This window comes from Apus apus, chromosome 17, assembly GCF_020740795.1.
Source record: "Apus apus isolate bApuApu2 chromosome 17, bApuApu2.pri.cur, whole genome shotgun sequence".
Lineage (NCBI taxonomy): Eukaryota > Metazoa > Chordata > Aves > Apodiformes > Apodidae > Apus > Apus apus.
This window is the reverse complement of record NC_067298.1, coordinates 9666033-9681242: the sequence shown is the minus strand read 5'-3', so window position 1 is coordinate 9681242 and position 15210 is coordinate 9666033. Positions and strand designations below refer to the sequence as shown.

General features: G+C 38.8%; 1 protein-coding gene across 4 annotated transcripts in view; it reads right to left on the bottom strand.

Annotated features, from left to right (window-relative positions):
* The window catches only part of CEP112 (centrosomal protein 112), a 157852-nt gene that overhangs the window by 91377 nt on the left and 51265 nt on the right, over positions 1-15210 (bottom strand). For all 4 annotated transcript variants that reach the window (XM_051634572.1, XM_051634575.1, XM_051634574.1 and 1 more), the window contains exons 18-19: positions 7793-7928; positions 4442-4549 (exon numbers count right to left, since the gene is read on the bottom strand). In XM_051634572.1, the coding sequence (XP_051490532.1) occupies positions 4442-4549; positions 7793-7928 (244 nt within the window). The remainder of the gene's footprint in view (positions 1-4441; positions 4550-7792; positions 7929-15210) is intronic.

Sequence of the window (15210 nt, the reverse complement as noted above, 5' to 3'; positions counted from 1 at the left end):
GTCTTTAAGATGATTTCAAGGTAATTTTGTTAAATACCCAGTAATACATTCCTGAAGGTGTCCTGTTTCTCTCATATGTGGCTAAATAGGACAACAACTCTAACGATCCCTTCACAAGTTTTACACATCAGAACCCAACAATAAACATCACAAGAAAGGATTTCCTGAGATAGAGTGAGATTCTTCAGCTATCACGTAATAGCTTTCCCCTTTGGTGTGGAAGCATGAATAATTATTATTTTAAAATGGAATAAACACAGTTCTAGGAAAGATGAACCAAAACAAAAGGCTTATTTATACATTCAGATTGGCATCTAATTTCAGAAAGTATATCCATAACTCAGCAAGTAACCCCATCCAGCTATAACAATAATTCATCAGCTTTTCCATAGTGTATTTTTCCCTGCTAGGAAAATGAAATTTCATAGACTTTGGCTCTCTTGCTAATCTTGTACCTTAATTTTTTCACACTCAATCATAGCACTTCAGCAACTATTTATAGCAAAAAATGGGTGTAACAGTCATCATAGTGATCTATTATTCTATTCAATTCATTTTAAAATGAATTGACAAGCTGACGCCATTTAAATATTAAGATCTCCAAAAGCTCACTGGAAATGTTCCATTCATGTTAATTTAGGAACATCTGCTTGGAATTAAGGTGAATACATACTCAACTGCTGTGAAATGTCCCTGTGTGATGCCCTGTCCCACCATGAACACTCTGCCCTGGGACCACAGCTCACCCCGAGGGCTGTGCACTCAGAAAGTGCCCAGCTGACAGGGCTACGGGGAAGAAAAGCAAATCCATTAACTGTTCTGTCAAATGGGCCTGCCTGAAAGCCACTACTGAAAAGTTGGGGCTCATGCTCTTTCAAATATTTGGGCTTGTGGAAAATGATTTCAGCAGAAACATTTCCTAGGTATTTTGAGTTTCACTGAGGATGTCATTAGATATAGGGGGTGGGGGGGCATGGGAGGGGGTGCAAAAACACCAAACAACCTTTTTTCCTGTGCTGACGGGGCCATAAAGCCTGACTATAGATCCTGCAACCATTTCAAAGGCAGGAAAGGCTGAGGCCTTCGCTGTGGTGTCCACCGGCTTTGAAGTGCCGAAAGCAGCTGCTCCCAGCAGATAGGAACTGTGGTGCTGCTGGAGTTATTTTTTTTTCTTCAAAATATACTTTCAAATCTAACAGCTGCAAGTAGAACAAAGTTGAGCTAAAGTATATTTAAAGAAAAAAAAAAAAAGCCACCAGTTTCTCTCTGAGTGTTCTCAGTGGGTACTTCAAAAGAAAGTGACACTGAATCAGATGAAGCTGGAACCAGGAGTGACACGTGACAGCTGAAACCAAATACTGCAAGATCCAAAAATTGGTTTATTAATGCACTCAAATGCATTTGAAAGGTTAAAACTGTATAAACTGCTATGGTTCTGTATATTTTTTCTGAATTGTTTTTAAAGATCAATAATAATAATTACATATTTCAATTTGTATCAAGTTATTTTTTCAGAAAATGATCAGATAAATACCAATATATAATGCATCAGTACATCTAATCTGCAGGCAAAGCAATCTTTCAGCCCCACAACAAGCAGTCCATGTTCATACCAGTAATCTCTCAGAAATCAGCGTTCAAGGAGAGTCCTGTAAAGCACAACCAAACATTCATATAAAGCAGAGCAGTAAAATCACAGCTCCCAAATTCCTACACTGCAAACTGTTTCTCAGGTTGGAGAACTGGATAACACACCAATACGTTTGGTTCTTCATCACCAACTTGATTAAATATTATGGCTAATGGAACTGCCCAGCGTGCTGCCAGTGCTTGCTCTGCCACTCACCATGCCAACCCAGGCAAAACACACATGAAGGCCAATTTCCTTTCCCTTTGTGTGTCAATTCCATCAGACAGTTAGACTCAGACAGACTCAGACACTTGAGGCAGAACATCTCAAAGTCATTACTACATTTCTCAGGTAACTAAAACACTCCTTTTTTTTTTTTTTTTGCTTGGGGGGCTATTTCCCAACTGGAAGTCTGCTAGAGCCCTGTAGACATGCACCACCAATTCTAATTTACTGCTCTATTTAAACAGTTTAAATCAGTCTAGTCCTGTCCAAGTAACAGCCAAAGAAATATGCAGTAAAACAAGGTAAGGAAAAGTCTGGTTTAGAAACGGTTTAGAAGTTCTGAAGCATATATAATAATTGATAGGACAAGGGGTGATGGTTTTAAACTGAAAGAGATTTAGGTTGGGCAGCAGGAAGAAATTCTTCACCATGAGGATAGGAAGGCACTGGAACAGGTTGCCCAGGGAGGCTGTTGATGCCCTTCCCTGGAGGGGCAGGTTGGATGAGGCTTGTGCAGCCTGGTCTGGTGGGAGGTGTCCCTGCTCATAGCAGGGGGGTTGGAACTTGATGGTCTTTAAGGTCCCTTCCAACCTCAATGATTCTATGATGAATAGAGAGTAATACATAAAAGTTGGGACTTCTGAAAGGAAATGTTAAGAGTGGAAGGACTAAGCTCATACACCCTGTGGCTGGGCTGGAGGAGCTTTGTTCTGCAGACATGACAATACAAAAAGAACCCCGTTTCCAGTGATAACCCACTGCAAGTTGCAAGAAAGTTCACATATTTTTCATGTTTGCAAGCTTCAAAGGACATTCCAAATGAAGTATGAAGAGAAACAAATTTTGAAAAAGGGCATAAACAGGGTTCCTCTGAAAATTCTTCTGAGGATTTCATTGTTCAGCTGGTTAGGGCTGAAACCTTTTCCTTGGGTTTCAGTGATGTTTCACAAAGTTGAGCTGCTCTTTCTTACCGTAAAAAGCAGTTCTCATAAATAAAAGTGAAGAAGCAAACACCTCTTATTGGAAAATGCTTTCACTGATGTTTAGCACTGCATCAGTATTGTTCCAGAATACTAATGTAAAAAGATTCACCAAAAAAGCTTGAAGTATCACATTAATTTCTTGTTTCCTGGGCTTTTCTGATCCAGTCTGAATATAACAGGCATGATGATACAAGAAAATAAATTAAACAACAACAAAAAACAAAAAACCCCAACCCTGCACGTGACACTACGAGGCAATATCGTTTTCCTTCAGTACACAAAGACAACCCAGTATTTGGCAGAAGACTGGATCTGTGGCTTGGTAGCTCTTACCATGTTTACTGAAAGAAAGAAAAAATACCCTTTGTAGGTGGGGACAGGAATGTCATAACATCTGACAAACCGCAGCTTAGTATTTATCTCTATAGATCGTGTTCCCCAGTATCTCTGCAACCTGGACTATTCGTGAACCATTAAATAGAAGAATCATAAAAAAATATCACTGAGTAAAAAAAATAAGTCTGTGGAGATGTATCTATTACAGGGGACAGCTGCTCACCCTTCCAGGTGACAAGCCAATTAGTAATGTTGACATTCTGAGAGAGGATAAGGAAAATACTTTGATCCAAACCAACAAAGTCTCTTTGATTGAAATGGAAGTTGAGCACCATGCACAAAAGACACTATTGTTCCTCCCAAGCACTGACAAAGTCTCTCTCAACACGTACCAAAGTGATCCCACTCCTTAATTAATTGGAAAAGCCCCTTCCAGATGGACCAGAGCAGGTCTTGTCCCACAAGCCAACTGCAGTATTTCATCCTCTTACCAGCACAGAAGATAAACAGAAATGAAACCGCATTTCCCTGGTGAAAATGTAAATTTATAGCCACACAAAAACATTGATAAGAGAGAGCCTTAAGCTTATGGAAAAATTCTATCACTGCTATAAAGTAATACAAAAACATTTCTATCTTTTAACAGGTGTCACCAAACAGACATCACTTCAGGTTCATGACAAAGTACCACCTGACACAGTGTTGGATGCTGTGCAGCTCTCAAATCTATACCACGCAATAATTTGCCAGCTTCTGTTTCTGTTTTTTTCCCTTTCGACTTTGCAGCACCACTGAACTCCAGTTTCTCATCTCCACCCAAAAGTTTCCTGAATATTTCCCAACCCTGACATTACATTACAATGAAGAAAATCACTATCAGTGGGCCAAAACAAGCATTCATATGGACACTCCTCATGTTAAAAAACGATAAAAGAAGAATAAAAAGCTGTTTCTTGACAAGAAGAAAAGCAGATGACACATGAAGTCATTTCATCCGGCCGCTACAAAAACAGGTGTTGCCACCTGTAAGCCTGGGAAACAATCTGAAACAGTCAGAGGTACCAAGGATTGCAGAGTAAATGAAAATATTTTCTATGTAGGCTCTTCCCCCTCCATCCCCCTTTGCATAAACTCTGCATACATATAAATTTTGCCTTTTGACAGAGAACACCAAGGCACAATGAGAACAGGATTAAACCTGCCACAGGAACCAACCTACAGCAGCATGAAAAGCTGCCCCTCCTCCCCTCTACCTGAAGGAACTGACCTGTTGCTCGTATCTTTGCTTGACCTCTTCCAGTTGCCAGGAGAATTCTTTGGATTGCTTTTCCCGGAGCAATTTTGATCTGCTTAGATCTGCTTCAACCTGTTCCATCTACACGGTAAAAGAAAGAGAATATTTAATTTTTTTTTTTTTTTTTAAAAGGCACAGAGTGAAATGTTCTGACATTTCTACAGTTGTTTGCAAATCATCAAAAAGACATGAATATAACCTTGCTGAGAATTATAATAGTAGTATTTGTATGCAGTGAAAATTAATATTCAGCAAATACTGGATTAGGGATATAGTGATCACCTACACCATGCCACTCCCCAGCTACAAACTCTTGGCTCAGTTTTTCACTCAACAGTGACTGACATCCCATCAAAACTGAATGAATACTTGTTGTGGACATATTTAAGACACAAATATATTTCACTCCAAAATATATTGCCTGTGGAATTTCAAGGGAAACCACGCGTAGGTCAGTGCAAAAACTATAAAGTATGCTGACATTGAATCAGTAAAATAACTTAAAAGAGAATTATTTGGCTGCAAGTAAAGTTCTCTGAAGGTAGCTATCACCCATGAATAACAAGAGCTACAGATTCCAGCACACAGCATCACAGAAGCAATTTCATAACTCAATTAACAAAGGCTTTTGTATCAAAAGCGCAACTGTGAGCTGTACATCAGGCCTCTTCCAGGGGAATATGAATACATACATATATATATATATACACACACACACACAGAGTATTATGCTGCAGTGCAGAATCAGTCACTTTCAGATCTAGGTCCCAAACAAGCATAGAATTAACTGTTTCCCCAAAAACAAGCAAAAAGGGGGGTAGCTGTCCAGGAGGACCAGCGCTGCCACGAGTCCCTCTGCTGCAGCCCCAGCAGAAACACGTGAATTCCTGAGCCAGAAGCCAGACTCCTCTTTGGCTTAAGGGAGTGCTCTGGCTTCTACAGATGTCTTTGCCAGTTGGCCTGGACATCGCTTCTAAGTCAGGGAAAGAGGAGAAAAGACAGTGCTCAGTGGGAGAAGCACTGTGTTGGAAAATCCTGCCACAAAAGAGGAAGGTATTAGGAAGTGTTGGCCAGATAGAAAGTGGAAAAACAGAACAGAAAAAAACAAGTTATCCTTCCAGTATTCAACACCACTGCTGCTTCCTGCTATTAAGAAAAGGGTCTTTTCTTTAATATTTCATGAATAAGTTCTTCTGCCTCTGGAAGACTCAGACTTCATGCCCATAGCTAAATTGTGCCCAGCTCGATAAAAACCAGAAAAATAAAAGATCTTGTTACTTTATTACAGGATTTTTATCTTTAAGAGAAAACTCTAAAAAGTGAAATAGTGAAAACATATGCAAAGATGCTTTAACTCTACTGGCTTCTGTGCTTTAATTGTGAGGTCACATTTCTGTATTTCCCACACATGCACTGTGAGCTCTTGACCATGATTTGCCAAACCCAAGAAACACCAGAGCTAAAGTACCATCACGTAGACTATGTATTTGTATTGTTTCTCTTTTTGCTACTTACTAGTGCGAAAAAAAGCACATCTTGTAGTTAAAAATACATCCCTTGTCCATCAATGGGCATCAGGTGACTCTTAATAAGCACAAGCTTGAAGAATATGAAGCAGATGGCAAAAAAAATACCACAGAGCCAAACTAATGAATCGAATATTGATTACAAGAACTGAAAACACCAGAGCCCATTTTAACCATCACCATAATTAACTTTGCCACACAGCAAAAAGTGCCTTTAGAAGCCAAATATTTTTAGTGTAGTTAGAAATAGTGTTGCTATAGCTACTACAGTTTTTGCTTCAGAAGTAATGCATTCCATCTAACCACAGAATAGAATTTTCCAGTACGTTCCAATCTAGCAGGTGATTTATCTAAAGACTGTGTGTGTGCAGAATGAGAAAGAACAAAGCTATGAAGTCAGCTTCAGCAGTGTTTCTCTGATGTATTTCCTTGGTTCCTGTACAGTGTTGCTCAATTGTACAATATAATGTACTATTTCTGGATTTTAGCATGCAAGCAGGGACAGAATAAACCCAGGGTTGACTCAGAGTGCAGCAAAATTTATTTTCAAAACTTCCCAGAGCACAGCAATATTCTAAAAGAAATCTGCCGTAATTTTTAAATGACAGCTGACTAAGTTTTCTACATTCTTGTGCATTTTTTTTTGTTTGGATGGGTTTTATTTGCTGAGGGATTTTTAAGCATAAAAAATCTTTCTGAAATTCGACTCAAATAAGGTACTTTAGAAAAAAAATAAGGTACTTTAAGTCATTGTGCAGAAGCTGGAGGAGAGCCCAGCAGGACAGAAAAGGGCTGGTTAAAATTGTGGGATTTTTTGTATTGCCCTCATGAGTCTGGTTTGCAGAACAAATCTCGCTTTTGTAAGTTTGTTCTTGCCTTTTTTAATTTCCAAATTCTATTCTTTGCTGTCACATGGGTCTTAAAAAATATCAACAATGCCTTAATTTCTCTTTTGTTGAAGATTTTCAGGAAAAAACCCAAAACTTCAAGAGAACAACAAGAAGAATTTTGTTAGATTATAAGGCAGCATACTCAGAAATCCATTACAGTATCAGACTGCAGAACCCTGCTGTCAACAGTGAGGTTGGGCTATTACAGGTGAGGTTGGAAACCTGAGTGTGAGGCCAGGCAGAATTACAAGCCTGAATTATATCTTGAGATTTCAACCACACGAGCAAGTCAAGGAAATACTCCCATTTCTCCTTTTCTTTTTGATCACCTGTGCCTTGTTCCTTATTTCACTCCTCACGCTGCTTTTGTAAAACCCCAGGGATGATGGTTTAACTATTGTTTGCTCCACAAGGGACTTAAGACACAAAAATCTTTTGAGATAAATTCCTGCTACTAATTTTCAGGGAAAATCCATTTCTCTGTCTCTGCCCATGACTGCCAGCAGCCGCCATAGCTCTGCCCCTGTTTAGGCTCAAACTGATTACAAGACCTCATTAACAGAAGACAGAATAGTTCCAAAAAGAGTAGGAAGAGACACACATTTAAGTGGAAAATTACAAACGTTGTTCCACAGGGGTGTATAAACTAACACTTTATACTCTCACTCCTGAAATTCCCTAATCAGTATCACAACGGCAGATACCTCCATAACAATGACAATTCTGGCTTTGTTAGAAAGATGAAACAACTGCTAACATCCCTTTTTGACTAGCTAGCAAAGACACTACATTGTGAAAGATTTTGATGTAGCACTCTCAAGTGAAGCATGTTTCTGGCATTATAAGATCAGAATATGCTATCCTACTGAGACGGAGTTTCAGAAAGGCTGGCATTGTGACCTTCTCACCTGCTGTTTCATTTCAGCATAGACTTTTTCTGACTTCAGCTCCACCTGCCGCTTAAACTCCTCCAGGGCAGCATCTGCCTGCTGGGCCTGCAGCCTCTGTACCTCTGTCACCCGAGTCAGCTGCTCCTCCTTCTCCCTAGAAAGTCACAGAAAATTTTCAGAGTTCAAGTATCAAATAAAAGAACAAGTGTGCTAGTGTAAAAGAGAGGCCTTTAACCCTATCGCTTTAAAATAGTATTCAGATTTCAATTTCCTGTCCCAGCTTCTGCCAAACTTCCCTTAGCAATACTTTGAAGAAGGGAATAGAGGGCTGGAGTTATTTTCACTTTCACTTATTGAATTTCCCACGCCTAAACACAGCCTTCATGGCTGATGACAATTCCTCTTCAAAGTCATGTTGACTTGAATGGTTTACTTCCTGCTCTATAACCCCCTATTTTAACCTCACCTTTAAAAGTTTATTGCCCCCCCCCTCCCCCCCCAAGTTTTTAAAATAATTCCTTCTAGCATAATTGTCTTCTCCCATTAAAAACAAATTAAAAAATGATCCTAGTGGCATCTTTGCCCAGATGCAGGATTATTCACTGCTTGACATACACCCAAGTGCAAAGCAGGGTAATGCAGGACACATGGTACCTTCTTAATCCAGCAGAAACCCATGATGCTGTTCTATTTATTCAGCCTTTAAAGTAATGACTCATGTTAAATCTTCACACAAAGATATTTCCTATTGACAGCCTATTTAGTCTTTGACCTATTACAGAATCACAGAATCACTTAGGTTGGAAAAGACCTTCAAGATCATCGAGTCCAACCATTAACCCTACTCTACCAAGTCTAGCATGAAGTCATGCCCCCAAGTGCCACATCTGGATTACTTTTATTTGTATTAAAGTCTATACATGTATTAGTGTCAATGCATGTATAGAAATGGGTTTGGGTTTCTTAAGACATCACAGTATATTAACAGTAATGCACATATAACATTTTATGTCCATGCACATATATATACACACATCTAAAAGAGAGAGACCCATTAAATTATCATTCTGGTAACCTGTAAACATTCAAGAAATCTAGATGTGATTCCTCACACAGGTAGTGTTATTCACTATTTCACATTGCTATGACCATGGACTTGTCTGACTGGGTTAAAACACAGGGAACACAGTGGTGGTATCAATGGACAAAGCTGGCTCCACCAGTGGCTTGTAACAGAAGACACATTCAAACAGACCTGTGGTTGACATTTTTATTTTGCAGGCAGAGGAAGGACCTCATGATAAATTTCCCATTTTGACAGAAATTATTTCCATATAAAACAAAGAATCTGACACTTGAGAGATGGAAAAGATTGGCTAATTCATCTAGTCTGTCACCTTGCCAGCACTGAACCAGCTATTACAGCACTGAGCAAGGCTTTTATAAAGGTCAGGAAGCTGCCAAGCCCAAAGTTACAGGATTCACATCCTCTTCTGTGGTTTTCATACCAGACTTGGACAATGGGAAAAAGAACATAATCCTGCATCTCCACAAAGGGTCTATTTGCAGAATAGGAGAGCAGGGTAATTCCATTAGCACAGAGATCAAAGCGATGCCACAAGCCCTGAGTAAGCAAATTACTGTCAGACTTGGATGGGGTTTTTTCATTGTGCATATCTAAAAAAAAAATTTAAGTTATTTTGGTACTTTACTCACAACTGATGGAATAACTGAGACATGAGACTGCTATTTTCCTTACAGAAAAAGGAATTATTTTTTTTTTTACCCAGCAACTGGAAACTGGAACAGGGTCCTGTATCACATTTTCAGTTAGAATTGTTTAGGGATTTTGGTTTTGTGTCCATAGAAGCATCCATCACCCCTATGCAGATGCATTTTCTTTCTACTGCCACAGCAATACAATTTTCTAAACTTCTTTGAGAGGGAAGCATTTCTGCATATTAATCTAAGTTACCACATTCTCCAATTATTTATGAAAGAAGAACAACTGCACAGGAAAAAAGAAACCATCACCAAAATCAGCATTTTTCCCCATCCAAATTCAACAGGCAGAAAGACCATTTAGGATTTAAATTTCTGCTACAGAGGATCCAAAACTTTAAAATTGCAAGTACAAAAGCCCTCAGACACTTCTCAGAAAGAACACACCAATGATGCCCCCAGAGCGAAAACTGATATGAAGTGTCTGATGAGTCAGTTATTACATGGGCTCCAGCTGCAAAGGCATTTGGCTCAATTATCCCCCTGACACTCATATACTAGGGAGCTGATTTTTTGGTCCAACAGATGGAAATGCAACAAATCTAAATGTTAGTGAGCCTCCAAATTTATCCATCTTCTTCCTGAGGAATGTATTTTTATTTTGAAATTTTATGATGCAAACTTTTTGGAAACTGGTTTTATGCACCTCCCTTCCTTTTAAGGCTTAATCCCATGAATAGATGCAACATCTCATTATAACCAGGAATACAAATTCATTTTTTAGGGTTGTGGGAGCTAGTTCTACTTCTTGTGCAGTGAAGATTTGTCCAGAAGCTTAGAAAACATGTACAACAATGGACCAGAGTTCACAAATATAAGAAAAGCTTTACTTGTTTGTTTTTTTTTTCCCCAAGACACTGAGCAATGGGCCTTGCATGAAGCACTAAAATATTCACTTTGAAGATTATTTTTTTCAGTTGGACTAGTTGTTAGGCCGAACGCAATACAATTACATCACTTAAATCCCCTAAAGCTGAGCCGGCTTGAATATAAAAATAGGGTGAATTTACTCTTTGGCCCCAATTTAAAAAGCAGCAAATTCCTCTTGTTTCAGTTTATAAAGGATATGGCAACGGAATTAGCAATCTTACACTGCACAAACCATCTCAGGGAAATTTGACTGTGAAGTCCAGAATTGCAATTTCAGAAAGCAGCACTCTGAAGTGCATTGATAAATGGAAAATACAAACATCTGACATATTCCTCTTCATGCTTAATTGTAAATATTTTCCTTGCTTCACAAAATGTCTTCCAAGAGGTAACAACTAACCAGAGCAAGGCACTACAGCAGTGCAAGTCAGGTTAATGAAACACAGGGTAACCCTGTGATTTACAGGAGGGGTTAAATCAACATGACATGTCCCAGTGTATGTGGTTGAACCAGCATTGTCACTTGCAGGGCTCTCAACATCCCCTGGACAAAGCAAGGGCTGAAGTAGCAGCAAACAAGACCAGGAGATGCACCTGTCTTGGTCACAGCCTCTTCAACAAATGAAAACATTTCAGATTGCATGTAAGCATCCAAATGCACAAAATACGTACCTCCAGGAGCTGCATGTGGACAACAACTTCCACATCCCATTAGCAACTCCGCACACAAGTGCCTTGGTTGTAGTTTAAAGACCTTTCCAGTGATATAAATAATAACTAGATTGGGAAAATCCTGATGGTTTCTTATAAAAACTATACCAAGCCTTAATTAATGAATATGCAAATTCTTTGCCAGGTTTTCAAGCACTGTTGGCAGCAGTGAAAACCTATTCATGTCCAAACAGAACATTGTTTCCTGACTGTAATGGAGCACAAAAGCAGAGTGAGAAATTTTTACAGTAAAGATGCATTTTGCCACTGAATAATCTTCTGAAACTTAGATTCTGATGGAGGCCACAAGATGGAGAGTCTCCATCTCTTGCCTATCACAGGCTAGTAGGGCTTTGTGTTTATGCCTGTAGATAAAAACAAAGCATGAAAAAGCAGAATAATGGCTGAGTCTTCCTCATACTGATGAAGTCAAGATCTTTAAATTATGATCTGTTTAGAAATGCTCTAGAAAACCTAGGAAAATGCTCTTTTAGAAATCCTGCTGATCCCACATCACCTATATGCACTAACCCTATGCCTTTAGATTTGCTCTACTTTCACAAGTCTTTGCCAGTTCCTTCCTCCCCTCCTCGAATGTTAATACTTCTGAGAGAAAATTGCTTCACTCCCCACTAAACTGCAAACTGTTTGCTTGCAGGAAGGCACCTGATGGAGGGTATCACTGGGTTTCCTTCTAAACAGCTTTCCTTTTATTTGTTGACAAAAGGAATAAAAATTGATACTGCTACTAAACTGCGTTGAAACACAATAATTTATCACTGTTTACAAAGCCCATTTAGATTTAAAAAAACCTATATAAACACATGTTCCCAAAGGAGACAACAACTCACTAGACAGTTTCCCACAACAACATAACACACTGCATGCTGAGCAGCTAAAAAAAACCTCCATCAGAGCATACAGAAACTTCCCATGCAACAGCAACACTCAGGAATTTTACCTTAGTATCTTTTGTGTATAAGCTACAGACACAGGGGTACCCATCCAGTATATGGACAGATATGTAAGATTTTGTACCCTGAAATACAAGTGAACACAGGATCCTGTCCCTGATCTCAGAGAGCTTTTCCCATGGAGGTGCCCAGATACAGGCAGAACTCCAGAGGAATGCAGCAGTTTATCCATTTATAGCCAAATGCAAGATCCGTGACACCAGTTTTTAGCTGGGCACAATAATCACTAAAAAGCACCCCACACAACAGCCCCTCTAATTTCATTCCTAGAATGCCAACTATTTCAGTGATACAAATAATGTATTAAATCCCAAAATACTATTTATCTGTAGAAATAAGGAGTGCCTGGTTTAGGTTATTACTAAAGAAAACCACCACAGCAGTAATAACAATTCTCTGAAATACACAGAGAATTCAATTCTCCTTCTCTGCTATTTTTAACTAATAGTGACAGTTAAGGAAAAGCTTTCAATGTAAATTACATATTGGGCACCCATGGTGGCTGTGGTTAGAGCAGCTTACAGTAGAGGCAGTTACTACCAGCAAAGAGGGAGGAACAACACGAGGGCCCAAACATATGGAATATGTGCAGAACACTTCTTCTTGGTGGGGAGAGGAAGACAGACAGTGTGAAGTCATTCAAGCGGAATGATAACTAAACCAAAGCCAGATCAAAGGAACAAAGAAGAAAGACTGAAATGTGAAGCTGAAATATTTATTGCCTTCAAAACATCATCCCCATCCTGTCCCTGGGCACTTTAATATTTCGAAGTTGTTAGAAAGCATTCTAACTTGCTTCATCCATTTAAAGAAATCAAGCCAAAAATATGAAGTAGAGAACAATTTTATCTTTCGTTCCCTGATTTTGTCCTGTATCCACTTATAAATTGTCCACAGTTTGCATAATTTGAGATGTTAACATCAAAAAGCCGGTCTGCATTCCTTCAAGAAGCTATAACAATGAATTGTATTTACAATACAATTATTATTTTAAATTCTATACTTAAGTTTTAAATAAATCACGAGATAACATTAACAAACTAAACCACCACTTCAAGCCATTAATGAATTTAGAGTAAATAATATTCCACGTGTGTAGTATCACACTTCTGTGGAATAACAGTAATGCATTACTTTCAAAATTAATGGCTCACAAATGAACGAGACATTGGTTAAACACACTAATAATTATTATAACTATTTCTCATTACAATAATGACAGGGTACTGTTGTGCTAGGTGTTATGCAAACAGAGTAAAAACAGCAACTGCAAAATGATGAATGAGATGTGGGCTAAAAGGCTGGGCAAGTGTTGTAAATGTGTCTGGAAAGGAAAATGTTATAATTTTGCTCAACACTGCAGAAACTGTCTCCAAGATTTAGATCCACCACATTTATGAAAGGCCACAGAAGCTTGGTTATCACAAGAGGAGGATTAGAAGAGAGATTAATAGTCATGGCTTTTGCACGCTGAGATGACAGCTAAACCTCAACGAGGAGAACGTGGAGGGGAGAATTAGAGAGACAGGTGTAGATAATGGCTGAGATAAAAGCAGACAAGACTGTAATTAAAAGCTGGACCAGAAAGTCAGCAGCACAGATAGTAAATAGATTCATGAGATTCCCAGAGAAGAGGTGCAGAGAAGGAAAAGACAGGGATCAGAGAACAGTGCTGTGGCTCAGAGAGCTGGAGGGTGAATAAAATAAACCATCCGAAGGACAAACTGTGGGAGAGATCACTGAGCAGAGAGGAGAGCCAGGCAAGAAGAATCACTTAACACTAACAAAGAACAGCCCGAGATGTGTTATGAGTGACAGAGCCAACAGTGGTTGGCAAATCAAAGACAACGAAGATGAAACAACAGTATTAAGACTGTCTTCAATTTTTCCTATACAGAACTCTAAATGAAAAACCTAACTAATTACTTCAGCTGAAAGCATGCCACGTTTATTATTTCAAAGACGTGCTGATAAAAACACCCTGAGTCAAAAAGCCTTTAATAAAAGAAATTCTTTCCCACCAATCCTGTTTCTCTTCTGCCCTTTGACAAACACAGCTACACCCCCAAACACCACTTCTGAATAAGCAAGTCCAGGATCCAGAAAATAAGCATCTCACTCCCCTACACCAGGAGGCACAAGGATGCAGCCTTCAGGCTGTCCTTCAGTCTATTTAAGCTAACTATTTTTATGGCTAAAATAATTGTGCTATTAGAGTTCAGGATTCAGAATAATAACATCCAACAATACAATAACTCAATACTGAGGAATGGTGAGTATCTGCTCAGCTCATCAGTTCCTTGTAACAGGCTGCTATGGTAGACATGGATTTTTCACTTGTTTGTTGTTGTTTTTTTTCCTCAATAAAACTACCGTTTGAAACATTAACTAATTCTTCAATGAAGGTTCCTTGTGTTGCTGAAGCTGAAACAAAGTTAGCAAGTATACCAAGTAAGTAAACAGTAAAAGTAAACTGATTCCCAAGGACAATTGAAATGTAGCAATCAGAATCATCTAGCTACAACAAAAAGGAACAAAGTAATTCCTTGTACTATTTTTGTAGATAGTTTCTAACTAACCCCAAAAAAGATGACAGTCTGAAACATTACTAAAAATTAGTAATTGAATTTAATAAACTGTAAGACTTTCTTTAGCCAGCTGAAGGCTCAATGTTGTAAGGACAATATGGTCTTGAAACACACTGCACTAAATCCAAAAGATGCACCACTGTGAACGGGAAGCCTTTTGTAATAACAAGGGAACAATTCTGACACTTGTGTCAATTATTTGTATATTCACTTAATGGAGTTAAAAATCTATAGCCCTTAACTACATTAATGATTAGGCCAGCATCTGCCAGCAGTTAACCCACACTGCTGCTGCTCAGTACCCAGTTCTTGTATCCCAGTGAAGCACTTTCATAGTTGATACCATAAAGATGTGATGTGATATCTCTCTATCGATCCTGAGGGACACAAAGCTCCCATAGACAAGGATTAAAAATCAACTGGTACTTTTTTTTTTTTTTTGGTACAACTCCAGCTTTCCTTTCAATACATATTTCATTATTGCCAGTAGGTCTCCAGAGAAACTGCTGAA